Source organism: Callorhinus ursinus, unplaced genomic scaffold (assembly GCF_003265705.2).
Source record: "Callorhinus ursinus isolate GAN/ISIS: 27379988/994484 unplaced genomic scaffold, GSC_fseal_2.0 scaffold41, whole genome shotgun sequence".
Taxonomy (NCBI): Eukaryota; Metazoa; Chordata; class Mammalia; order Carnivora; family Otariidae; genus Callorhinus; species Callorhinus ursinus.
In genome coordinates, this window is record NW_027397103.1 from 4,406,034 (window position 1) to 4,433,380 (window position 27,347).

At 45.2% G+C, this 27,347-nt stretch overlaps 1 protein-coding gene across 3 annotated transcripts in view; it reads left to right on the top strand.

Moving 5' to 3' along the window:
• The window catches only part of KSR2 (kinase suppressor of ras 2), a 426,580-nt gene that overhangs the window by 149,839 nt on the left and 249,394 nt on the right, over positions 1 to 27,347 (top strand). For all 3 annotated transcript variants that reach the window (XM_073881039.1, XM_073881037.1, XM_073881038.1), the window contains exon 4: positions 6,528 to 7,041. In XM_073881039.1, the coding sequence (XP_073737140.1) occupies positions 6,528 to 7,041 (514 nt within the window). The remainder of the gene's footprint in view (positions 1 to 6,527; positions 7,042 to 27,347) is intronic.

The following is a 27,347-nucleotide window of genomic DNA, read 5'->3' on the forward strand; positions in this document are numbered from 1 at the left end:
GAGACTCTCAGCTCTAGAGAACAAACTGATGGTTACCAGAGGCGAGGTGGGTGAGGGAATGGGGGAAATAAGTGATGAGGGTGAAGGAGAGCACTTGTAGTGATGAGCACTGGGTGATGTACGGAAGTGTTGAATCACTATAGTGTGCACCTGAACCTAATATAACACTGTATGTTAACTATACTGGAATTGATAAAAGAATGGTTGCCCACAACAGCCCGTGCCCACTTTAATCACAAAGGACTAGGGCCAGCACACTGGGATCCAGAAGGATTTGCTGGCAAATGGACCCCACTGGGCTTTGTGATTTTTAAGCCACATAATGAAGAAAGCACCAGCCCCTGCCCTGTGTGATCAGTGCCTGGGATATAACAGTGATGTGATGGACAGAACCTTGGCCTCTAGCCCCAAACCACTTCTCAGCATTTGCCTGCTGGGAGAGCCAGCCCTTTGCTTGGCATGAGCAGGAGTTTTGGGGCCCAAGTCTTGTGGGTATGGTAGTATGGCCAGGCAGGAACTTGGCTGCAATCGTTTATGGTTGGGGGAAGTGCCGGTCCCTCCCTTGACATAACCATAGGGCTAGGGTCCCAGCCTTGAGCTTACAGCTGTGTGATGAGCTGCAGGAGACCACGTCCCTTTGGGAGGTTAGCCGCAGGGGATCAGTCATGTTGACCCCTCCCTCTCAATATCCTCCTGCACTTAGGAGAGCAAGTTACCGGATGGTCCTCCTTCGCCCTTCTTTCTGGCCTCGGCTGGAATTTCTTCCTCCCTCCAGATAGCTCCAGACACACCGAGCTCCTTGTAATCTTCCATACTCATCCTGTTTGGTCATCTCCTGGCCTTGACCCTGCTGCCCTGTCTCCACCCACCCTCCTCCACTCTTGACTCCATTGCTTTCCTGGCAAGTTCTCCTTCGACTTCAAGGTATGGGCGTTGGCACCACCTCCTCCACGATGACTTTCCCTACCCTTCCCTTGGGAGCTGGGTTGCTTGCCTCTGCGCTCTCACACCTGCGCTTTCTCTGATGTCAGATTCCCTGTTCCACCTTGGGCATACTTATTTATTTCATCGAGGTGAAGCTCACAGAACAATGGCCATTTTAAGGGGAAGAGTTCCGTGGCATTTAGTGCATTCACAATATGGTGCAACCACGGCCTCTGTTAAGTTCCCAAACATTTTTATCATACCAAAAGGAAACCCTGTACCCATGAAAGAGTTCCTCCCCATTCCTGCCTCTCACCCTCAGCCTCTGGAAGCCATCAATCTGCTTTCTGTCTCTAGAGAATTGCCTATCCTGGACACTTCATAAATGGGATCACACACAATGTGGCTTTTCATGTGTGGCTTCTTTCACTTAGCATAATATGTTTGAGGTGCCTCCCAATTGTTGCACTCATCAGCACTTCATTCTTTTTTCATGGCAGAATAATATTCTGTTGTAGGGACATGCCACATTTGGTGTATCCATCTGTCAGATCAACAGACATTGGGGTTGTTTCTGCCTTTTGCCTGGTGTGCCCAGTGCTGCTGGGAACATTCACATCCAGGCATTCAAGTGCCTGCTTTCACTTCCTTTGGGTCGATACCTGGGAGCGGAATTGTAATGACTGCTCATTTCGTTGTGAGTCTTTGCGCCAGATTGAGAGCATCTTCAGGACAGGGGAAAGACACACACCCAGCCCCAGGGGCGGGCACGGTGAGTGCCTCAGGAGCAAATTGGATGAGTCCTGGGCATCCAGAATAGATGTCTTCGTCCCCCTCAGTCATCTGCCCATCGGTCTGTGTCATGTGGTGGTCCAGGCTCTGTGCCAATGGTGTGACTCATTTTATCTCATTAACGCACTCCTCACTTACTTCGATATTTGCTCATGTCCATTGTCACCTCCTCACCCTTGTCTGACTGCAGTAGTCCCCCAGCATTTTTCCCCCCAATACGTGTGCCCACTTTTTTTCCTCCATAGCACTTACTACCCCTGATATGTTATAGACAATATATTTTATATGGCATCTAATAGATAATTTATAGGTTACATATTTGTTCATTCCCCTTTTACTGTTTCCCCAATAAGATCATGTGCTCTGCAAGGATAGGGACCTTGGATTTTTTTTTTTTATTCATTGCTCTATCCCAGTGCCTCTGGTATATGAGAGGCATCCAAATATTTGTGAAATACTCAGATGGATGAATGAATGCATTTCATCCTCACTGTACCCCTCAAGGGAACCATGATCATTCTCATTTTACAGACCCCAAGACTGAGGCTCAGAGAGGTCAAGTAACTTACCCAAGTCACAGATCTCTATCAGTGGTAGAATCAGAATTGTAAGCCAGATCTCTCAGAGTCCCAATCCCATATATTTTTTCCAGCTCCCAAGGGGTTTACTCCCTTAAATGTGTCTTAATTAGGTTCATTTGACAATGAGTTTGTATTTCCTGAGCAAATACACCAATCCAAAGCTTGCCGGGTGATGGAGAAGCTGATCTGGGCGTGATTCTGTCTTCCCCCAGCTCTCAGAGCCCTTCAGCGCCTCCGAGCATCAGCTTCTGGGAGGTGCACAGGCATCTGCTGCGCATACACTTCTCAGCACTAGTGCACCTTCTTTAAAGGGGAGATAGGGCCATATCACCACAGGGTTGAGAATCCCAATATGTATAGCTCACAGGTATGGAGTTCCTGCCATGTGTCAGGTTCTGGGCTAAGTAAGCACATCACTTCTGCTATAGCATTTATCCTCACACCATGCCCCTGAGGCAGGTCCTATTGTCCCATTCCACAGGTGATAGAGCTGACTCAGAGAGGTCAGACGAGTGCCCAAGGCCACACAGACAGTAAGTGGGTAGCCAGACATAGGGCCAAGTCATAAGACTCCAGAGCTCGTTCTTAGTTGCAGGGTTAATAACATATTTGTCTAAATTTTGAGGTTTACACGCCACCATAGTGATGGTGACTTTGGTAGAATGTTCTGGCCAAGTCTGGGAGAAGGGAAGAGGGAGACCCGTGTCAGAAATGAGCCCTCGCTCCAGTTTCTATTCCCATTTGGCTCATCCACGATGGCCTGGGGTCCTCAGTAGAGTCCCAGGCCTCTGTCTTGGATGCCTCTGGGCCCTGGTTGTGGAAGGTGGCCCAGGCTCTGGGTTTGAATCCCAGCTGCCAGTCCCCCTCTCTGGTGTGACCTTGGGCACATCTTCCTCTCTGTGAATCCACGTCCTTATCTATAAAGTAGAGATAAAAATGGCCCTTTGCACACAGAGTCACAAAAATTAGATAAGATGTAAAGCGATCCTAATGTAGCAAATGAAGAAAGCAGATGACAAGTCGTTAAATACGATCTTATGGCATTTCTTAAAAAAAGATGCACAGAAAACCATCTGGCAGGCTCCACAGCCAAACATTAATAGGGATGGTGGTTAGGCTGTGGACCAACATTGCCTTTTTCCTTATCTGAGTTTTCTAATTTTTCTGTAATGAAGATATAATAACCAAATGAGTAGTTTTAATTAAAAATGGGGCAGTGAGTCAGTGTTCATGAAAGCACTTTGTAAACTGTCAAATGTTCTATAAATTAGCTCTTGTTATGGTCCTTATAGTAATTATTATGGTTATTGCTAGTCGGCCGGGAGCTGGAATTTGTTTCTGTCCCTCGTCGCTTCCTTGGTCCGTGATCGGAGGGCCCACTCAGTCACCTTCCGCCAGGTCCTGCTGTGTCACGCAGTGATTCCCACCAACTTCTCTCCATCTTTGCTGCCACCACCCCTGTGGGGACCAGGGTCATCTCTTGCCTGGAGCCCTGCAAAACCCTTCATGGGCTCTCTGTGTCCACGCAGGATCTTTGAGAAGGGAACTTCATATCAAAATTCTTACTGGCTTCCCACTGACCTTGGCGTAAAAGCCACACTGCACTTTGGCCCGTGGTCCTGGTGGCCTGTCCCTCGCCTGTCCCTTTGGCCTCTCCTTGAGCCACTCATCCCATTGTCACCACGCCTTGTGCACACTGCCTTCGAGAAGGCACCCCGAAAAGGGACCCAGGAAAGTGCCTACCCTAATTTAGATGGGTTTGGAGCCTGTCCACTTGGTATTATTGGACGCTTATGCTTCTTAGCACGGAGTCTGTGCATGTAGGCCACGCTGGTATGTGCCCTTCCAGTATGGCAAAGGAGTGAAAAATATTCATGCACAATTGGGTTTTTAAATTTTTATTTTTTGGTTTAACTTATACCGGGGCTGAAAACCCCAAGTTGCATTCAGACAGTGGGGATTTTTTTTTTAAGATTTTGTTTATTTAAGAGCTGCTCCCGGAGTAGGGAGCCCAGTGCGACGCAGGGCTAATCCCAGGAGCCTGGGATCCTGACCTGAGCAGAAGGCAGATGCTTAACCGACTGAATTGCCCAGGTGCCCCCAGTCGGGATTGTTTTAATACTTCCATTTTTTTCCCTAATAAACTGTTGCAAGACTTAAAAAATAAAAAAATGTCCCTTCCTGCCTGTATGCCTTTGGCCTGGCCCTCCCCCTCCCCTCACCCCACACCTGCCATGCTCTGTCCTTGGCTCTTGGTGATCCGATCCCCTTCTTGTCCTTGATGCCAGCTTAAATGTCACTTCTTTAGGAGGCTGAGCACTCTACCTAAAGTCAGCCCCGCCCCCAAGGCTTTTATTTTTAATTTTTTTCAGTTAAAATTTTTATGGAGCTAATTGTAGATTGACATGCCGTTGTAAGAAATAATACAGAGCGATCCTGTTACTGTCTGTTCAGGCTGCTCTAACAAATACCACAGGCTGGGGGGCTTGAACAACAGACATTACTTCTCACAGTGCTGGAGGCTGGAAGTCCAAGATCAAGGTGCTTGCAGATTTGGTTCTTGTTGAGGGTCTTCCTGGTTTCTAGAGAGCCACCGTTGCGGTCTTACGTGGCCTTTCTTTCTGGGGACCTCCTGTGTGTTCGTCTCTGTGTAAGGGCACCAATCCCATCATGAGGGCTCCACCTGCCCCACCTCATCTTCACCCAGTCACCTCCCCAAGGCCCCACCTCCAAATACCATGCAGGTTTCCCCAGCTTTACAAGTACTCCTATGTGTGTGTGTGTGTGTGTGTGTGTGTGTGTGTGTGTGTGTGTTTACTTCTATGCAATTTTATCACCTGGGTAGGTTCACGTATCCTTCACCCCGATGAAGACACTGGACAGTTCCAACACTACAAGTGTCCCTTGCGTTTGTCCTTTCATGGCCACACCCACCTCCCTCCTGCCTGTGTCCTCCATCCCTAAACCCTGGCAACCACCAATCTGTCCTCCACTTCTAAAACGTGGTCATTTCAAAAATGGAATGTGAATGGAATCTTCCAATATGTAACCTGGGGTTGGCTTTGTCTGCTCAGCATATGTCTGGGAAACTCACCAGGCTTTGTCTGCTCAGCATAGTTGTCTGGAAAGTCACCAGGCTTTGTCTGCTCAGCATAGTTGTCCGGAAAGTCAGCCAGTATATGTGTGCTCAATAGTTCGTTCCTTTTCACGCTGTGTAGTGTTCTGTGGTTGGCACACCCCGCAGCCTGGTAACCATTCACCATTGCCAATTCTCTTATGTCTCTTCTGCCCCCCCCTCTTCCCCCCGGCACTCAGGTACTCATCCTCCTCTGAAATCCTTTTGTGAGCATGTTTTGTTATCTATTATTTCTCTCCTGCAGCAGAATGTTAAGTCTAGGGTATCAGAGAGCCTGGCCTGTGTGTGATCTGCTGGGCCTTTCTTGAGCATAGTGCCTGGCGCATTCAGAAACTGTTGGATGAAGGTGTGTCTGAGCCCATGGCGACAGCAGATCCAGGAGAAGTAAGCAGTGGCTGAATAAGTGGTCAGGGAGTGACGGGGGGCAAACTTGACTTCTGCAGAATTCACGTATCTCATGTAAGGGCTAGCAGTAAAATTGCATTGTAAGGGAAAGGTTATCCTTGAAAATCCTTTAAATCACCTTGAAACTGCTGGAAGTAGGATCCTTGGAAGCTCAAAAGGTGAGAATTAACTCCTTTGCTTTTCTGGACATTTGAATTGTGGGCTCCACAACCACAGGGGAGTGGGGGTGGGGCCAAGCTGCTGAACGGGGATTATGGTGAGAGGGTCAGCAAAGGGGTTTCATTCTCTTTTTGGAGGGGCCAAGGGGAGATGAATGTATGTAAATGACTATGCAGTGTAGTGTGCGCATGGTGTAATGTGCATGCACAGTGCGGCGTGTATAAGATGTAATGTGCACACGCTGTAAGGTGCATAATGTGTAATGTGCATACACAGTGCGGCGTGTATAGGATGTAATGTGCACACGCTGTAAGGTGCATAATGTGTAATGTGCATGCACAGTGCAGTGTGTATAAGATGTAATGTGCACACGCTGTAAGGTGCATAATGTGTAATGTGCATACACAGTGCGGCGTGTATAGGATGTAATGTGTGTATGCTGTAAGGTGTACTTGCTATAACGTGCATACACTGTAAGGTGCTTTCTCGTGGCTTATCTGTTGTCTCTCTGCTCCTTTGTTCCAACTTAGGAGGCAACCTTTCCAAACAAGACTGGACCATCCAGTGGCCCACCACGGAAACAGGGAAGGAAAACAACCCTGTGTGCCCCCCGGAGCCCACCCCGTGGATCCGCACGCACCTCCCCCAGAGCCCCAGGGTCCAGACCAAGTGTGTCCAGCGCTACTGTCATGCCAGCCCCTCGCCCGGGGCCCCCGTGTACACGCATGTGGACAGGCTCAGCGTGGATGCCTACCCGGGTCTGTGCCCGCCACCACCACTGGAGTCAGGCCACCGTTCCCTGCCCCCGTCGCCCCGGCAGCGGCATGCTGTCCGCACCCCACCGCGCACCCCCAATATCGTCACCACCGTGACCCCACCTGGTACACCACCCATGAGGAGGAAGAACAAGCTGAAGCCCCCGGGGACCCCACCGCCCTCCTCCCGGAAGCTGATCCACTTGATTCCAGGTTTCACGGCCCTGCATCGAAGCAAGTCCCATGAATTTCAGCTGGGTCACCGTGTGGATGAGGCCCACACACCCAAGTAAGTGTGTTTGGTGGGTGCCCTGCGCCCGCTGAGCCCTGGGGGCCGTCAGGGGCTGCTTCATGGCCCCAGGACCACCCCGGGTTAGGGGAGCCTCAAATGCACTTGTGTTTTCTTTCTTCAGTTGAATGAGAGGTGGCTTTTCACGGAAGGCCAATGAGAAAATGAATAGCACTTTCCAGAAATGACCCTTTTTATGAGATAGATTCTCTAAAGCAGGAGTCAGTAAACTATCGCCTAGGCGCCAAATCTGCATTTCTTGCAATGCAGTCAGGTTCCTTCCTAGGTTCGTTGTCTGTGGCTACTTTCCTGCCCCACGGCTGAGTTGGGTCCCCCTGCAAAGCCAGAAATATTTGCCATCAGGCCCTTGGGCAGGGAAAGCTTCCTCCTGCCAACTCTGTCTTAGTGTTGCCCCTGGAAAGAGGCTGTGAGCTGCATACCTAACCTTACATTTTCTAGTATTGCATTAGAGAGAGTGAAAAGAAACAAGTGATATTTTTATAATATGTGTCATTTAACCCGATATGGAAAAATATTACCATTGCAACATAGAATCAATATAAAATATTAACACTGAAATATTTTGCATTCTTTTTTCCTTATGAGGGCTTTGGAATTCAGCTCATTTCAATTCAGACTCCCTGCATTCTAAGTGGGCAATGGCCCCGTGGGGCCTGTACTGGGCAGCATTTTGGGGAACATGCTAGTGTTTATAATGAAAAGGCATGTCTGGGTCTGCTTGGGGTTGGGAGTGGGTCAGAGAGTGGGGAACTAGACTATCAGAGCAAAGGACTTCATACAGAAGCTTAGGGTGGGCGTGTAGGCGCCCGGGGGGGAACATCATCAAAGTGGGGTACAATGTGTGCCTGGCTCTGGTTTGGGGGCATCTTGCTGCCAGCAGAGGGTGACACAGTATCTATAGCTACATATTGGCTTGCAGGAGGGATGGGGAAGCTCTCTGCAGGGCCCAGTGGAGGCTGATGGTGGCCCGGGTCCCTTGTATTCTTCTGAGGTTCTCAGTGTATTGAAAATGGAAGAAATGCTAAACAGGCCTCCAAAAGTGGGGAGCATGTTTTAAATATTTACACTTGAACAAAATTGCCATTAAGGCATAGAACATAAAATGATAATTTATAATCTCACTAGGAGACACCAATAAGGAGTCTGAGTTTCGCACCTGTTGTGTGTCAGAGCCCTGGACCCCTGCTCTGGGATCCCTGCAGCTAGGGTGTGGGGGAGCAGAGGGGAGAGTTCCATTGCATTTCTAGCACGTGAAGGCCCATGTGGAGGGCTGAGGCCAGCCAGAGACAGAGTGTCTGGCCCAGGCTCCTGCAGGAAACAAAGTGCAGAGGCCCTGGCTGAACCTGATCTTCACTTTGGCTTCCTGTGACATTGCAAAAGCTCTCAGGGATTTTCACACCCTCACCCCTGTAGTTGTACCCATTTACCTTTGACTCGGGCATTTATCCAGAGCTGGCTCTCTGTCCTGGGCAGGTATGCAGAGGGATTCAGGGGGCCTGCCCCAATCTCAGATCTTCTCCCTTCCTCCTGTCTCAAGCAATAGAGAGCCCATGTGGCTGTCATCTGTTACTTTTGCGACACGGTCCCAGAACCCACTGGGACTCACACCTGACCCCTCCTGTTGCCGTCAGTCACCCCCTCGGGGGGTTCAGAGTAACACCTCCCTGCAAGGGTCTCCACTGCTCGAGCCAGTATCTCGTGAGTTCTCATCATCCTATGCAGGTGGATCTAAGACATTGATTATAAGTTGCATCCTGAGATAAATGTGAAAAATATGTCTGTCTTAGAACTGATGAAATGTGGTTTGTTTTCGGCTCTGGGCTAGTCAGTGGGGGTATGGCGGGAAGCAAAGATATAGCCTTGGTCTCGTGAAGTCTGACATTAATCAGATAACCACACATAAATATTATAAGATTGTGTCCAGTAATTACAGTGTTAGAGGCTCTAAAGATGCAGCGCAGGGCACCATCAGAGCTTATGACCAGGTGGAGCTGATCGAGTTTGAGCTGGCAGGGAGGTGAGTGGGGGAACTAGGGAGAGTCTGGTCCTGGAGAGTTCCCAGAAGTGATGCTTAGACTGAAGGCGAAAGAGGGGTTAAGAGGGTGAAGGGGTAGAGGTGGAGGCCATGGGGAGTATCTGGCCAAGAGGTAGAAGGGGGCACCATACAGCTGAGGAATTGACAGAAGGTGACAGAAGGCCTCTATGGCTGAGGGACCAAGGCAAGTGATGCAGGAGGAGACTCAAGAATTAGGAGGCAGAACTCTTCACAGCAGCTCCAAAGTGGAAACAGCCCAAGTGTCCGTCGGCGGATGGAGGGTAGACACAATGTGCCCACTCTAGCCAGTGAGATATTATTCACCCGTCAACAGAAATGAAATTCTGACACAGGCTTCAACGTGGATGAATCTCAAAACCAGTATGCCAAGTAGAAGAAGCCAATCACAAAAGGATCCACTTATGTATGAATTCACTTACATGAGGTACCCACATTTACAACAACAGCAACAAAGAGTTAGGAAAGCTAGGGGTTGGCAAACTTTTTCTGTAGAGGGCCAGATCGTGAATATTTTAGGTTTGGTGGGCCATGTGGTCTGCACCTCTCCCAATGGAGCAGAAGCAGCCGTGGACAACAGGTAAATGAATGGACATGGCGATGTTCCAATAAAACTTTATTTGTAAAAAAAAAAAAAAAATAGGGGCCTGGCTGAGTTTGGTGCCCCAGGCTGTAGTTTGCTCTGTCAGAAGCCGTGCTATAGAGAATGATTCTCCCTTATAAGGCACCGGGAAGGTCTTCAAGGTGGAAGGCATGATCACATATGATGGTCACTCATGGTCTGAGGCTGTGGTTTCTCCCAACTGCGCATCTCCCTCACCCCTCCCTGTGCTGAGCCCCAGGAGTTGTGGAACTTGAAAGAAGGCTCTATGGACACATGATCTTTGCTCTATAAGGAAGGGGTGAAGTGAGAGAGGCCGACCTTTAGGGGCTTTCTCTAGCTTTATCGACATATAATGTTATGTACATTTAAGGTGTGCAAGATGATGATTTAACACACAGAGGTATTGCAAAATGATTACCACGATAAGGTTAGTTAACACCTCCATCACCTCACAGGATTTTTTTTTGTGGTGAGCATATTTAAGATTTATTCTCTTAGCAACTTCCAAGTATGTAATACGGTATTGTTAACTATAGTCACTAGGCTGGGCACTAGATCCCCAAAACTTATTCATCTTATAACTAGAACTTTTCATCTTTTAGCCCACATCTCCCCATTTCCCTCAGCCCCCAACCCCGGGCAACCACCTTTGATTCTCTGTTTCTGTTTGATGTTTTTAGATTCTACATATAAGTGAGATCATGCGGTGTTTGTCTTTCTCTGTCTGACCGATTTCACTCAGCATAATGCCCCTCAAGGTCCATCCATGTTGTTGCAAATGGCAAGATTTCCTTCCTTTTTATGGCTGAATAATATTCCATTGTGTGTGTAACATTTTCTTTATCCATTCATCTGTCGACAGACGCTTAGGTTGCTTCCATGTGTTGGGTACTATGAATAATGCTGCAATGAACAAGGGGGTGCAGATGTCTCTTCCAGATGGCAATTTCATCTCCTCTGTATCTATACCCAGAAGTAGAATGGCTAGATCATAGGGTAGTTCTATTTTAATTTTTTTGTGGAACCTCCATACTGTTTTCCATAGTTGTTGCACCAATTTACATTCCCACCGGTGGTGCACGAGGGTTCCCTTTTCTTCACATCCCTACCAGAACTTATCATCTCTTGTCTTTTTGATAATACCCATTCTAATGGGAGTGAGGTGTTGTCTCATTGCGGTTTTGATTTGCATGTCCCTGATGATGAGTGATGTTGAGCAGCTTTTCATGGATCTGTTGGCCATTTGTATGTCTTCTTTGGAAAAAATGTCTATTCAGGTTCTCTGCCCATTTAAAAATCAGATGATGATGACTTTTTGCTATTGAGTTGTAAGAGTTTCTTATATAATTTGGATATTAATGCCTTATCAGATTGGCAAATATTTTCTCCCGCTCCATAGGTTGCTTTTTCTTTTCTTTTCTGCTGTGCGGGAGCTTTTTAGTTTGGTATCATTCCATCTGTTGATTTTTGCCTCTGTTGCTTGTACTTCTGGTTATCATATCCAAAGAAGTCACCAAGGAGCTTTTCCCCTATGGTTTCTTCTCAGAGTTATGCTTTCAGGACTTATGTTTAACTCTTTAATTCATTTTGAGTTAATTTTTGTAAATGGTATAAGGTAGGGATCCAGTTCTGTTCTTTTGCTTGTGAATATTCAGTTATCCAATGCCATTTATTGAAGACATTATCCTTCCTCTTTGAGTGTTCTTGGCTCCCTTGTCAAATATTAGTTGACCACATATACTTGGGTTTATTTCTGGGCCTTTGATTCTGTTCCATCAGCCTATGTGTCTATTTTTATGCCAGTATCGCACTTTAAATGTGAGCCTTTCCCCAGACCCCTGAGGGATTTACTTTGTCTGGATAGGGTTGAATCACCTACTTTTTCAAGGCCTTCCAAATCGACTCGTCTACCATCAGCTGTTTTAGAAATTGTCTATCAGGATTTAGGCCAAGTTCAGCTTTGTCCATCAGGGTTCTTCTGTCCAATTTAGCAAGTTCACCACTTCCTTGAAGAAGGTACTTCTCCTGGCTCACTTCACAGGATGCTGAGATTCATGGCATGGAAGCAGCAGAGTGGTCAGGTTCATGATGTAGAGATGCAGTGTGACCACTTGGCCTTGGACTCAGTCATTAGATCCACAGGGATTTTAGGGTACCTGGCCTTTGGGAATTAAAGAAAAAATCCATGACAGAGACAATGGCACTTTGGACTGTATGGGCAGGGGAAGCAGGGGAAGAAATTCAACCGAATTAGGGAAGGGTTTTCAGAGACACATTAGTTGAGTTGAGTTCCAGTAAGTAGACTGAGAACAGCCAACATTTGCCTTGGTCTGAGCTAGTCCTGGTTCTGCAAGGGAGTAGCCTTGTGACCTTGCGTTTAATCCGAGTCTTAGTTTCATCTGTGAACCAGAGGGGTTGGAATACGTGTGTGCTATTGAATCCGTGGTCATGAGCCATTTGTGGATGGCGGCACCATTTTAATGAGCTGCAACCAGCATTAAGGAAATGAAATAGAATAGCCTCGGCTAGATATTGGGATGTATTACATGTAGTGAGGCTAACTATTAGAGTTGTTTTATGAAACACACACACACGCACACATATATTTGTGTGTGTGTGTGTGTGTGTGTGTGTGTGTGTGTGTGTGTGTGTTATTCTTACTCTGGTGGCTCTTTCTACTCTGGACGGCTTTGATGCTAGAAGAAACCCCATCAGGGATTAGGTGAGAAGGTTTGAGAAGCCAGCCCTTTATCCTGAATTACTCACCTCATTCTGGTTTCATTAGTCTGTTTCATGTCTGGTTTCTTCTCTTTTTCAACCCTGTACCCTTGCTGGGCCTGGTTCTTTGTTGCCAACTTGGCTGTCCTAAGTCTACCTTTATTGCCCTTTAATGGATAAAGCAGAGTTTCAGAAGTCACAGGACTTTCTGAACAGATCTGAGTCTCTCAAGACCATTGATTCTTGTGAGTTTTCAAGCCCCAAGACCCTAGTAGGTTTCAGGCTGGAGGAAGGCTAGGTTTTAGATCCTTTACCCTCGGCATATCCATGGTGGTGTGTATCAGATGGTCTGTTTGGGTTCCAAGCCTGTCCCTAATAGTATACCACAGGCATTTCTAGAAGAAAGCATGGCAAGAAAAGAAAATATTAGCCATAGCACATCTCTCACCTCCATTGGGAGCCTTGGTATGCTGGAAAATATCAGAACTGCTATGACTGATCTTAGTCAAAACCATTTTTTCTGCCTAGTATTCATTCTCAAAGTCCTATTTACTTTCTTCTTTTCCTTTCCTTTTTTTTTTTTACATTTAAGTGTGTGGTTTTACTTACATGGCATTTTTAACACACACACATATACGCACATATATACACGTGGGGGGAAAGACTCCGCCCCCCCCTCCCCTGGCTAAAAGTAACACGTGATTATTGTGGAAATTGAGACAACACAGGAAATTGATGAGGAAAGGGGAAAGTATATGCTGGTCCTTTGTTTTCTGTGTATGTGTTTGTATAGAATGTATATACACATGACATAAACATACAGAGTGTTTCTTCAACAGAGCTGAAATCATCCCCAGGGGACCAAAATCAGTTCCTGGTGGAGGAAGGCAAAAAACCCAAAAAAACTAAAAACAGAAAAACCCCCAACCTGATATTACAATAGTTTGTGGCCCTCCAAAGAGCCACTTACATAAACAGACATATGGTATGTTTGTGGTATCAAAAGTTCATTAGGGGTGACAATTAGGACAAAAATCCAAAATGTTTCCTTAAAGGATCATACTCAAAAAAAAGATTGAAAAACACTGACATGGCTCTGTGGATATAATCCTGTAGATACAGTTAGACTTAGACACTGGGGGTTATCAAGAGTCTCCCCAGTGTTCTTACCAGTTTTCTCCCTCTGGCTCTGTGGCCACACTTACATGGATCAGTTGGCATTGATTCCTTACCTTCAGCCATTTGGAAAATTAAGTCCATGCAATCTCAGGGATTCTGGTCACCTCGCCTTCAGTCCAGGGATCCCATGGCCATGGTATTGGAAAAAGGAAAAACCTAACAATTCTTAGGTACATTAGGAGTGGTACGTCTTCACATTCATCTGTCTGTCTGCCCTCCTGTGACACAAATCACCTGCTTTCTCTTGTCAGAGCATCCAAAAGGGTAAGCTGGATTTCTGAAAACGGATCCCATTTTGTTTATTTACTTGCTTATTTATTTATTTATTTTTAAAAGATTTTATTTATTTATTTGACAGAGAGAGAGAAAGAGACAGTGAGAGAGGGAACACAAGCAGGGGGAGTGGGAGTGGGAGAGGGAGAAGCAGGCTTCCTGCCGAACAGGGAGCCTGATGCAGGGCTCGATCCCAGAACCCTGGGATCATGACCTGAGCTGAAGGCAGCCGCTTAACAACGGAGCCACCAGGTGCCCCATGGATCCCATTTTAAATGCATGGGAGAAGCTCCGTATTCAAGAGGAATTTCATTGTGAACCCCTTCCCTTTTTTGCAAATCTTTTTTAAAGGTGATTTTCAATTACAATTTTGTTTTCATTACAGAAGTCGTTTCTAGACACATCTTTATTTTGAAAATACAGGCAATATAAAGTGTAGGCCATACAAGGTCAAGGTCTCCCTTCCCCTTGCAATAGAGAGAGGCTAGAACTGCAGGAATCCTTTGCTGGGAATCCTTGCATAGGGCATATATAATATATTTAGTTTACTTTCTTCATAATCAGAACCATACTCTATACATTTACTAATGTGACGTGACTTTGTCAGTCCTGCATAAACATGAATATTCCATTTACGACCTTCTCCCACTTTATCGCTTTTAGAAATTCTTCTGTTTTCCCGAAGCACACCTGGAAGGTGCCTTTGTGCACGCCTCTGCTCTCAGACCTCTGTATTGTTTAGGTATGACATGTTGCAGCCCTGCTTTTCTGGGGGAGCATGTGAAAAACCTCAGGTGGCCGGCGAGCAAGGCAACCAGGCTGAAGGAGACCCACACTCATCCTCATTCTGGTTCCAGCGAATTCAGAATCTGTCCATGGCCTGGGCTATATCATTTGTAGCTAGTATGAACAGGCTTTGCTCAACAGCTTAATTAAGCACTTAAGATTTCAGGAGGGATCTTTTTGTTTGTCTTAGAAAACTAATTACAAGCCCTGATACTCACTGACACATACCTATAGATCATTGTGCTGATTATTACAACAAACTCTAATGGATTTGTAAGGGCACGAGTGGAGTGATTAGTTTGTATATAATAGTATATTCATTAAAAAGGAAGGCTTCTGGGACGCCTGGGTGGCCCAGATGGTTAGGCGTCTACCTTCGGCTCAGGTCGTGATCCCAGAGTCCTGGGATCGAGTCCCACATCGGGCTCCTGGCTCAGCAAGGAGCCTGCTTCTCCCTCTCCCTCTGCCTCTCTCCCTGCTCATGCTTTCTCTCTCTCTGTATCTCTGTGTCTCAGATGAATAAATAAAATCTTTAAAAATAAATAAATAAAAATAAAAAATAAAAAGGAAGGCTTCTGCCATGCTCACGCAAGGGGTCCTTTTAGGTCTAATTAAGCATTCAGACACATAAGATTACTTTAGGTCACACTTGGCATTAGATTGACTTGGAGGATATGGGGTAGCCTCAGGTATCTTTTCTGTGGGTCCTCAGGGGCTACTCTTCCTTGCCCCCACCTCCAAGTGGCATTTCAAGAGCAAGGTGATGAGACCCATGTTAAGGAGGTGTGGGAGCCATCCGGACTTAGGGCGCAGTTGCTCTTGTAGTGGCTCCATCCACGTAGCTCCCAGGGGCCCTGCAGGGGACATGCGTAGTTATAACAGTCATGCAGCTCAAGGGTCCCCAAGGCTGTGGATCCCTCCTGAGGTATTTCAATTTCATGGTGAGAACTCCAGTCCATATGCAATCTGCCAACCAGAGGCAGTTCTACCACGAGCAATGCAGTCTACTAAAACAGTTGATGTTTCCACTTTAGGGGTGTTCAGAGGATCAGACCTAGAGAATCAGGCCAAGGTCAAATTCCCATTTGCAGAGGACGAAAAGTGGTGTTCACTCTTTTCCATAGCTTCTCTTTAAAAATCTTTTTTTTTTTTTTAAGATTTTATTTATTTATTTGAGAGAGAGAGAGAGTACAAGCAGGTGGAATGGCAGGCAGAGGGAGAGAGAGAAGCAGACTCCCTGCTGAGCAGGGAGCCCGATGTGGGACTCGATCCCGGGACTCCAGGATGATGACCTGAGCCGAAGGCAGTCGCTTAACCAACTGAGCCACCCAGGAGCCCCTCCTTAAAAATCTTATAAGGTGGATTTGTCACCAATTCACACTGAGTTTCTTATTTTGAATTGGTGAGGTCTTTAATGAGATCTTTTGTAATCTATATACTACTATATAATATGTATATTATATATAATATAATTTTTAAATATTTCCAGTAAAATCTATGCTTATCGATTTTTTTAAAGTATTGTTACTATTTTGCATAAGAAAATTTTATCCACAGCCCCATCTTCCTGGCCAGCTATTGACCTAGTGCCCCCTCTCCCAGATTCCAGGCCCACTTTCCTAGGTCTAGAGCAAGAATAGGCTTCTACCCTTATTGAGACCTCATCCTTCCCCTCAAGCTGCTGAATCTGTCAGTCCTATGATGTGTCCAAAGAGACCCATTTAAAATAAGTCTGGCTTTCTAAATAGCATCAAAACCATCTCCTTGTATTTGCCCCAGAGGCTTATAAAAACACCAGTGAGACATCGTTCATCACCACATTCCTATTGACATAGCAGCTCTGAAGTTCCAGCATGAAAAATTAGCTCAGCAGTGTGCTTATTTTGTCGGAAACTGTTGTGGTCAGGTGTGCTGTGAGCTGGGTAACACAGTATTTCATCAGAAGTACCTTGTTATTTACAAGGAATAACTGAAGATATTATTCCAGTGAGATTTGATCTGATTATATGTGGAGAAGTTTTACCTCTCTGGAACCTGCCTCTGTCTCCTGTTCTATACACTTTCCTGGGGGGTCCCCAGAGGGACCGAGCCCCATGACCTCTCCACTTCATCATACTTCCTGGGATCACCTCCCAAATATACTGCTTGCACCCCAAAATTTCTCTTAGGGTCTGATTTTGAGGGGACCCAAACTAAAACAGGTCATCATTAATGTGGTTGCATTAAGCTCGGTACACAATACATTTCCACTAAATGAAAGGTTTGTTGATTGAATGATAATTCTAATAATATGCATGATGGCCATCACTTATTGAACACTTATTGTATACTGGTACTTTGCATGGTTTATTTTATTTAATCCCATTTTGCAAGTGAGGAAATAGGCTTTAAGAGGGAACATGCTTTGTCCCAAGCTCATTCAGACTAAGCACCAGAGTTGCAGCTCATTCTCACCCAAAGTCCATGGGGACACTGGAGGATGGGACGGGTAAGGGCGTGGACTCTGGAGCCAGATGGCCTGGGTTTGCATCCTGACTTCACCACTTCCTAGTTGTGTAACTTTATTCAGGTTTCAGTTGTCCCAGAGCAAAAGAAAAATGCAGATCATGTGGTGAATCACGTTATCATGACCCCTTAGTTTCCTTTGATGAGGAAGTGCCCCTGGGACATGCTCTATTTTATAGACCATCTCTCAATTTGGGTTTGTCTGATGTTTCTTTATGATTAGATTCAGGTTATACAATTTTAGCCGAGAAGTGATCAGAGCAGGAAATACATGTTGATCTGAATTACTGGTATTGCTAATTATGATCATTTGGTGGAGGTGGTGTCTGCCCATTTCTGTACTGTATAGTTAACTATTTTACCCATTGAGGTTAGTATGTATCTAATGGGGAGATACTTGGAAACCATGTAAATATTTTGTTACTCAAAATTCCACCACTGATTTTAACATCCACTGATGATTCTTGCCTGAATCAAGTATTATTGTGATGGTTTCCAAATGGTCATTTCTAATTCCATCATTTCTTCCATATTTGCTGGTCGGCTTTCTACTGAAAAGGAAAAACTTCCCCTTCTTTCTTTGTTTATATCCATGTGGCCTCATGGATTCCTACTTAGTTCAGTAGGTTATAGTCCTTTACTGTCTCTATTTATTCTGTTGCTCAGTTGTCTTCCATCTGGCCAGCAGAAGCCCCTTCAAGCTGGTTCCTGCATCCTTTAGACATGTTCTTGTCTTTCTTTGAGCATTGCCTTATTTTCTGGCACAAGAAGATGTGGAATCTCTATCTGAAGCCAGGTGTTCTCTCTTTTTTTCATGTATAAGATACTATTTGTAAAGAGCTTAGCATTGTGCAAAGTAAGCATTGGCTCTTATTAATATCACTGCTATTATGATGATGTGCTAACCCTTGACAGAACCTCAGACCTCCTGATCTTTTTCTAGTAGCAGTGGGCAGGCAGGCTCTGCCAGAACACAGCTGGCTATCACAAAGGCATGCAGTATCTCTTCTTTTCTGGTTCCCAGACCCTTACTTCACAGTAATAGTCCTCAGGGGTTGTCCCCTGAGGGGTGTAATTTTCTGAGAAATTATAAAGTATATAGAAAAATGCAATCACTAATAGAATGGACATTTAGGTCCCGCTACTCAGAATGAATGCATGTGAACGTTTTTTCCTATTTGCTTTGCTGTTTTTTCCCCAACAACAACAACTAACAGGTGAGGTTGAAGATCCCCCTGAAAACTCACCCCCATTTCTGCTACTTCTTCCCAGAGGCAGCTACAAACCCACTTCAGAGGATGTCCTTCCTGTATATGGGTAGGTGTTGTTTTGTAAGCTTTAAACTTTTCTCATAACTGGTATATAAATATGGATATATCATTGTTACTTGCTTTTCTTCACTCAACATTTTTGGAATCTATTCATGGTGATACACACATAGTTTCTAGTCATTTACTTTCATCTGCTGTATAATATTCCATTGTATGGACGTGCCTTTGTTTATGGCACGATTCTCCTTTTGATGGACATCTTGGTTGCTTCCCCGCCTTTACTATTGTAACTGTGGAGTTGCAGTAGAAATTCCTGTACGTATTTCTTTGTGCATAGGTATAAGAGTTTCTTTAAGAGGCATCCTTCAAAGTGGAATTACAGGGCCAATGTATTTATTTAATACATTAAAATTGTATTTTGGGGGAGGGAGGATCTCTTTGAGATTGCAGCACTTTCAAGGATCAAAGGAAGGCTCAGGCACTAAGACTGGGGTTGGGGCAGATATTTTGGTCCTAGTGGATTTTTCTAGAGTCTATGAAATCAGATGGTCTTAGAAGGCTGGTGTTGCCACCTGTTTGCCTTTTGCTTTTGACCATCAGGTAAGTATTCAGAGCCACAGGGGGAAAGTGATTTCCTTCTCTCCTTACTACTTTCTCTTTATCCTAGATGGATGACAAGACCAGGGGTTCTTCTAGAGGAGCTGCCCAGAGGGAAGGTGGCTGAGGTCCAGCCTGCTGGGAGATCATCTGCACTGAGCTAATATTATTGTCTTTCTTATCCTTGTTTATCACTTTCATTATTATCATCTGGCTGGGATGTGCCAGGTTCTATTAAATAGTCAGATCCCAAGTATGGCAGTCTAACCATGTGCCGAAACTCCCTCCTGGGACTCTTCCCTGATCCTGTGCCCTGGTCAGGGATGGGGGCTTATGTCAGCTCCCAGCTCCCCGATGGTGGCTCCCCATGGTTCACCTTGCCTGATCTCCAGCTGCCTTCTACAGTTGTTGTCCATCTGTCTTATTCCCTAGAATGTCTTCACCACCACTCCTACCTTTGTCAGGGTCCTGCCAGTCTTTCTCAGCACTAGTTTCTTAGTGAGAATTCAACGGACACTTTGTATGCATTTGTTAAATGAATGGGTATCGATAATAATATCAGCATCCAGGTCACTTGGGTGGCTCATCAGTTGAGTGTCTGACTCTTGATTTCAGCTGAGATCATGATCTCAGGGTCCTGGGATCGAGCCCCACGTTGGGCTCCGCGCTCAGCGGGGAGTCTGCTTGAGGATTCTCCCTCTCCCTCTGCCCTTCCCCCCACTCACACGCCGATGTTCTTTCTCTAAAATAAATAAATAAATCTTTAAATAATAATAATAATATCAGCATCGGTGATTTAGTGAGTGCCCGTGATGCCTCAGACATTTTCTTGTTTAATTCCCATAGCACCCCATGTGAGGTGGGTGTTGTCTTTATCCCCATATTACACACAGAGAGACTGAGGCTCAGAGAACATGGAGAAATTGCTTAGGGTCGCAGCCACTAAGTGGGAGCCAGAGTTCAGATGCAACCCTGACTCCAAATCCCGTAACTGCTGCACCCTACTGCTTCTCGGATAGTGTTGACTTCTGCCCAAGAGACACTTGGGTTTGAATCCCTGGTGAGGACAGCCCTGGAGAAGGCACAGCTTTACTATGTTGTTGATCTGTGTTTGTGGAGAAATCCGTTAGGGCCATGATTTGGACACTCCGGGACTGCAAGCCCTGAGGCAGGCCAGATGACTTTAGGAGGCACATGGGACAACATGAAACCTTTCAAATTATGTCAGCATTTAAGTGCTATTCAAAAAAAGTGTGGCTGACACATCAGATCCAGGATTTATTAGAAGTTGGTGCTTAAGAGACTAGCAAATAATAATAATAATAATAATAATAATCAGTTTAAAGAACCAGTAAGTAAATAAGGTGTACTTTGATATGGCAGAGCTTTGGAAAGCAGTTCAGACCATGAATAAAGTTTGGGAAGTACCACCTCAAAGTTATCTTCCTACCACAAAAGGTCAGATTTAACTTTCAAAAGTGGATGAAACACACAAGTTCACAGAGGTAGGAGGAAGAGTTGTAGTAGATGGAAGAGTTTGCATTACAGGTGAGGTGTGAAGCTTCTCCTGTGGTTCTCCACTTTGTTAATTTCCATGCCTCCCTCTGAGCTGCGGAGCCTGGTTCTTAGAAGGGGAGAGCCCTCCTACTCTGCAATGAGCTTGTTGGAAATCTCCCCTTTGTGGAAACATATCCATACCCCTTATTGTTTTTAAAACTCTCGGGGTGAGATGAAGATGATGGAATTTGTTCACATGGAACATGAATTCAACAAATATTTGCCAGGCCCCTACTGTGGACCAGGCACTGGGGTAAGAATAGGGATATGGAGATGAATGTGGAGGCAGATCCCCCTGGTCAGCATCGGAAGTACCAGAATAGAAGCAGATGTAGAATTCACACATTTGATCACTTTACATGTTTGAACAAGGGGGTGTTTATTTTTGCTGAGTAGAAGGAAACAATGCCAAGGCATGCAGAAGTGAGTAAGTGAAATTTTAATGGGACCTCGTGGGGATGTATTTGAGTTGGCTGGGTACAGAGGCGGGGGAGACATTTCAGTACCCATTTCGACCTGGTTCAACTATGGTCAAATGGCCAAAGGGAAGGTTGGTGTATCTGCTAAGTCTAAGGCTGGCCGTTCCCCATCCAGTCCCAAGGGCAGGCATTTTCTCGCAGACCCCGGTATGAGTTCAGAATCCTTCTCAAGACAACATTCTGGGAAAGTTGCTATCAGTCCATCAGAAGTGGAATGTTTGATGAATACTGATTTCTTGTCTTTTCCCAGAGTCCTCATTCTATAGGTTAGGACAAATGGTTCTTCTCTTGATGGGGGAGGTGACTTAGAATGTGAAACTAAGCTAGAGGTAAGAAAGAACCGGAGGGAGAGGGTCATCCTTAAGCTGGTAAACATATTTTTTTAGCTACTATTTAGGGCACCCTGTGGTTTTATGGCACTGTGATTATCTCATAGATGCACGTTCCCCAAATCATCCAGCAGCATGATGCTACAGGCCTGTTGTTTATGCAAACCGCAGAATGCTTCACAAGTGAAATGCTACAGTTTGCATAGGGCTGGTATCTTGAACGCATAATTATAGTGATTGTTATTACCCTGATAAAAGGAAAAATGTGAGACTTAGATTCGGGTTTGAGGTGCCTAGGCATAAGCACCCATCTCGCGTACAGGACACTGCAGGGTTTCCCGAGAGACTTCATTCATCAAGTAAAATTTATGGTTTCTTTTTATCTATCCTTGTGGTAATCATGTTGAGTTTTTCGCTTCTCCTGCTTCCCTCCCTTTGCTCTGCTCTTGCAGGCGCCAGCCTTCCGGGAGGGAATGTCCCTTGGTTGCCAAATTAAATGCCCCAAATCTACTCGCTCCACAGGGTGGTGCCATTTCTGGAAAGAGAAGGCACCGCGCTCTATCTTGATATTTGACCTCATTGATGGAATTTGAAATGTAGCCTTTTAGTGTGATAAATGGGGAGACATACAAATTCCTTCCAGGGCCACCTTCTCCCCTGTGCTTTGGCTCCTGGATGGCAACCTGAGGGCAGCTGCCCAGCACTTGGATTTAAGATAATGGGGGGCCTGTCTGGGGGCATGACACCAGCATCACATGGAGTGGTTGCACCGAGGCAGGCAGTCAGTGAGACCTTTGAAAGCCAAGGCAGAGGTTGGGAGCAAGGCTGGGGACAGCTGAGACCACAGAAATGCCTCCAGAACCTAGAGGCCATGATGGAGAAGCTACTTAAGGCCAAGTGTGTAGCCTCAGCATGCCAGTTGGAAGGTAGCCACGGAACAGTCATGACCACCCTATTAAACAGGGCTCTTCTATGTTCCTTATTGGGTCAGGGGCCAGTCCTTTGTCCACCCCAGAGTGAAATCTGGCCCCACCTGTAACTCTGTACCATTATAAGCCAGATGGGAGGCTTTGAGGATTGAGTTTTATTTCATTCATTCATTCCTTCATTCATGGGTCATTCGTTTTTGCCTACATGGTGCCAAGTCCTGCAGGGATTCCCTGGTGAGCAAATGACCCCTACTTTCCAGGAGGTTACAACTGAGCAGAAAAGAGCGATTAGTTAGCAGACTAAAATAGTAATGTGTGTTGAGCAGGATGCAGAGGACCAGTGGGGCTACCTTGGAAGCAACGGTGGGATTTAGAGTTGGGTTCCCAACTTGGAATAATAGTCCACGCCCCACCTGTTAGTGAGCCTTTCCTCACTTCTCCCTCGTGTTGCTCTGGAAACAGTCCCCCAGGAGATACTTTGGGGCCTTTTTTTGTTCTTTGGACAGGACTAATGCCTGAGCCTTCCCCTTTTCTCCGTTCCTCTCAAAGAAATACTGCTGCTGTGCGGTGTCCATATCAGGGCATCAACAGCGTGCATTAGTTGTACTCTCTTTAGTGGGGTCATTGGGTTCTTTAACACTGCAGCGGAACCCTTACTCGCTTGCTCATTCTTTCATTCTGCAAACTTATTTTTCAGGGCTTTTGATGTATCAGAGATCTGGGGTGCCAGAGTTGTAAAAAAAAAAACAAAAAAAACCCCAGCCTTCCCCTCGCGGAGCTCAGGGTTTAGAGGAGACAGCCTGGAAGGATCAATTTATTTATTATTTATTTATTTTTAAGTTTTTAATTAAATTCCAGTTAATTAACACACAGTGTAATATTAGTTTCAGGTATACAAGTTAGAGATTTATCACTTCCAAACATTCCCTGGTGCTCATCATGACAAATGCCCTCCTTAATCCCCATGATCTATTTCACACACACACACACACACCCCCACCGCCCCCGGGTAAGCATCAGTTCATTCTCTATAGCTAAAAGTCTTTCTTGATTTGCCTCTCTCTTTTTCTCCCCCATGCTTGTTTTGTTTCTTAAATCCCATATGTGAGTGAAATCATATGGCGTTTTTCTTTCTCTGATGGATGTATTTTGCTTGGCATTATATCTCTAGATCCATCCACATGGTTGCAAATGGCAAGATTTCATTCTTTTTTATGGCTGAGTAATATTCCATTGTATACATATACCACATCTTCTTTATCCATTCATCGGTCGATGGATACTTGGGCTGTTTCCATAATTTGGCTGTTGTAGATAATGCTGCCAAACATCAGAATGCCTTATCCCTTTGAATTAGTATTTTGTATTCTTTGGGTAAATACCCAGTAGTGCAATTGCTGGATTGTAGGGTAATTCTGTTTTAACTTTTTGAGGAAACTCCATACTGTTTTCCACATGGCTGCACCAATTTGCATTCCTACCAACAGTGCAAGAGGGTTCCCCTTTCTCCACAACCTTGCCAACACCTGTTGTTTCCTGTGTTATTGAGTTTAGCCACCCTGCCAGGTGTGAGGTGATATCTTATTGTTGGTTTGATTGGCATTTCCCTGATGGTAAGTGATGTTGAGCATCTTTTCATGTGTCTGTATGTTTTCTTTGGAAAAATGTCTACTCATATCTTCTGCCCATGGGATTATTCATTTTTTGGGTGTTGAGTTTTATAAGTTCTTTATATTTTGGATACTAACCCTTTATCAGATGTGTCATTTGCAAATATCTTCTTCCATTCCGAAGGTTGCCTTTTAGTTTTGTTGATTGTTTCCTTTGCTGTGCAGAAGCTTTTTACTTTGAGGTAGTCCCAATAGTTTATTTTTGCTTTTGTTCCCTTGCCTCAGGAGACAGATCTAGAAAGAAGTCGCTACGGCCAATATCAAGAGGTTACTGCCTGTGTTCTCCTCTCGGATTCTTATGGTTTCAAGTCCCACATTTAGGTCTTTAATCCATTTTGAATTTATTTCTGTGTATGGTGTAAGGAAATGGTCCAGTTTCATTCTTTTGCATATTGCTGTCCAGTTTTCCCAGCACCATTTGTTGAAGAGACTGTCTTTCCCTACTGGCTATTTTTTTCCTGCTTTGTCAAAGATTAGTTGACCATACAGTTGTGGGTTCATTTCTGGGTTTTCTATTCTGTTCCACTGATCTATGTGTCTGTTTTTGTGCCAGTGTCATATTGTTTTGAACCCTACAGCTTTGTAATATAACTTGAAGTCTGGAGTTGTGATGCCTCCAGCTTTGTTTTGCTTTTTCAAGATGGCTTTGGCTGTTCAAGGTCTTTTGTGGTTCCATACAAATTTTAGAATTGTTTGTTCTAGCTCTGTGAGAAATGCTGGTGGTATTTTGATAGGGATTGCATTAAATGTATAGGTCACTTTGGGTAGTATAGACATTTTATTTTATCTATTTTATTATTTTTTATTTTAAATTCAACTTATTTAACATATATTAGTTTCAGGGGTAGGATTTAGTAATTCATCAGTTGCATATAACACCCAGTGCTCATTACTTCAAGTGGCCTCCTTAATGCCCATCACCCAGTTACCCCTCCCCCACCCCATCCCCTCCAGCAACCCTCAGTTTGTTCCCTAGAGTTAAGAGTCTCTTATAGTTTGCCTCCTTCTCTGTTTTCATCTTATTTTTATTTTTCCTTCCCTTCCCCTATGTTCATCTGTTTTGTTTCTTAAATTCCACATATGAGTGAAATTATATGGTATTTGTCTTTCTCTGACTTTTTCTACTTAGCGTAATACCCTCTGGTTCCATCCATGTCATTGCAAATGGCAAGATTTCATTCTTTTTGATGGCTGAGTAATATTCCATTGTATATATACACCACATCTTCTTTATCCATTCCTCTCTCGATGGACATCTGGGCTCTTTCCATAGTTTGGCTATTGTGGACATTGCTGCTATAAACATTGGGGTGCATGTGCCCCTTTGAATCACTATTTTTGTATTCTATGGATACATGCCTAGTAGTGTGATTGCTGGGTCATAGGGTATCTCTATTTTTAACTTTTTGAGGAACCTCCATACTGTTTTCCAGAGTGGCTGCACCAGTAGACATTTTAACAATATTTCTTCTTCCAATCCAGGAACATGGAATGTCTTTCCATTTCTTTGTGTCATTTTCAATTTCTTTCATCAGTGTTTTATGGTTTTCTGGGTACAGGTCTTTCATCTTTTGGGTTAGGTTTATTCCTAGGTATCTTACTGTTTTTGCGGCAGTTGTAAACGGGATTGGTTCCTTAATTTTTCTTTCTGCTGCTTCATTATTGATGTATAGAAATGCAACAGATTTCTGTACACTGGTTTTGTATCCTGTGACTTTACTGAATTCATTGATCAGTTCTAGCAGTTTTTTTTTTTGTGGAGTCTTTTGGGTTTTCTATATAGGGTATCAGGTCATCTGCAAATAGTGAAAACTTGACTTCTTCCTGGCTGATTTAGCTGCCTTTTGGTTTTTGTTGTTGTTGTTGTTTGATGGAAGCATCAGTTGTATAATTCAGTAGGAAAAGGTTTAGGGGAGAGGAAATAACACTAGGGCTGAGGGAACGCAGATCAAGAGCCCCTAAAACATTCGAGGGAGCTAGAGGCAGCTTCCGGGAGGAATTGTCATCTACGACAGGGGTTGGAAAACTTTCCTTGTAAGGGCTCAGGTAGTAAATACATTAGGCTCTGCAGCCCTATGGTCTCTCTTGCATTCACCCAACTCTGCAGTAGTAAAGCAAAAGCAGCCATAGGTGGTTTGCCAGTGGATGGGCATGGTGGTGTTCCAATAAAACTTTATTTACAAAAACAAGTAGTGGGCTGCATTTGGCCTTCAGGCTGTAGTTTGCCCACCCCTGACCTAAGATGAGATTGAGTGGGAGGTGACCAGGTGAAGAGAGTTGTCCAGGCAGAACACTAGCAGGTGGAAAGGCCTAGGAGCCAGGGCCGGTTGGGGAACTGAAAACTGGGGGGCTAGACTTTGTGTGTGTGTGAGTGTGAGTGTGTGTGTGTGTGTGTGTGTGTGTGTGTGTGTGTGTGTGTGTGTGTCTGGCATGGGGTGGGTGGGAGGGGAGGGTTAAGGAAGTGCTCTTGGGCAGTTTGGAGTTTATCCTGGAGATAGGCAGTAGGGAACCTCTGGAAAAGCCTCTCAGCATGGAGGGGCATGACTTCCTGGGCATCATTTTCAGAGAGGCTCGTTTTGGCCTCGAGGCCTCAGTCCAGTTGCTCTGAGCCCTTTTCTTCCTGTTTCCCATTAATTAATTCTTTCAGGTATGCAGTGTGCCTTCCAGGACACGGGAGAGTGTGGCTCTGGTGACACAGGTAAGCAGAAGTCAACAGGAGGCCGTGCCATCTTGCTCCTGGTGGCTGGTGGCAGAGAAGGGAGCCCTTGACCCCCCTTTAGTGCTGCTCGCTTCCCCACATGCATCACCTCCGATGGCCTCCTGGCCTCTGGCTCCTGATGGGCCCTAGTGGGACTCTGTAATTTGAAATGAATGTGAAATGAGCATGGCCAGGGGCTCTCTGGTCACTAGCAATGAGCTCTCCGCTTCCTCCTCCTGCTCCCCTTAGGCTGGAGGTATTTATTAACTTGAATTAATGGAGGAAGAATAACAATATTAACAACTCTCTAGGCCTCCAGCTGGGGGCCCCTCCGCCATGGCTGGGCTTCTGGAAGCTACCAGGAGAGCCGGCGGGGTTCATTCTCTAGAGTGGTCCTTGATGATTTTCAGGAGACAGCCACTGGGTCTTTCCTTCCAGCCTGGCCATGCTTTAGGATCATGAAGTATCCATTAGGGAGGTGGCCCTTCTGTGTCTGTCAGCTGAGTCGGTCACAGCTTTAGCAGCTACTTGGACTTTCATCACTGAGCGGGGCTGGGAAGTATCTGGGGTGGAGGTTGAGCTGTGGTGGATGCCCTCTCATGGGACCTGAGGTTGGCACCGGCTTGGATTTCACTCT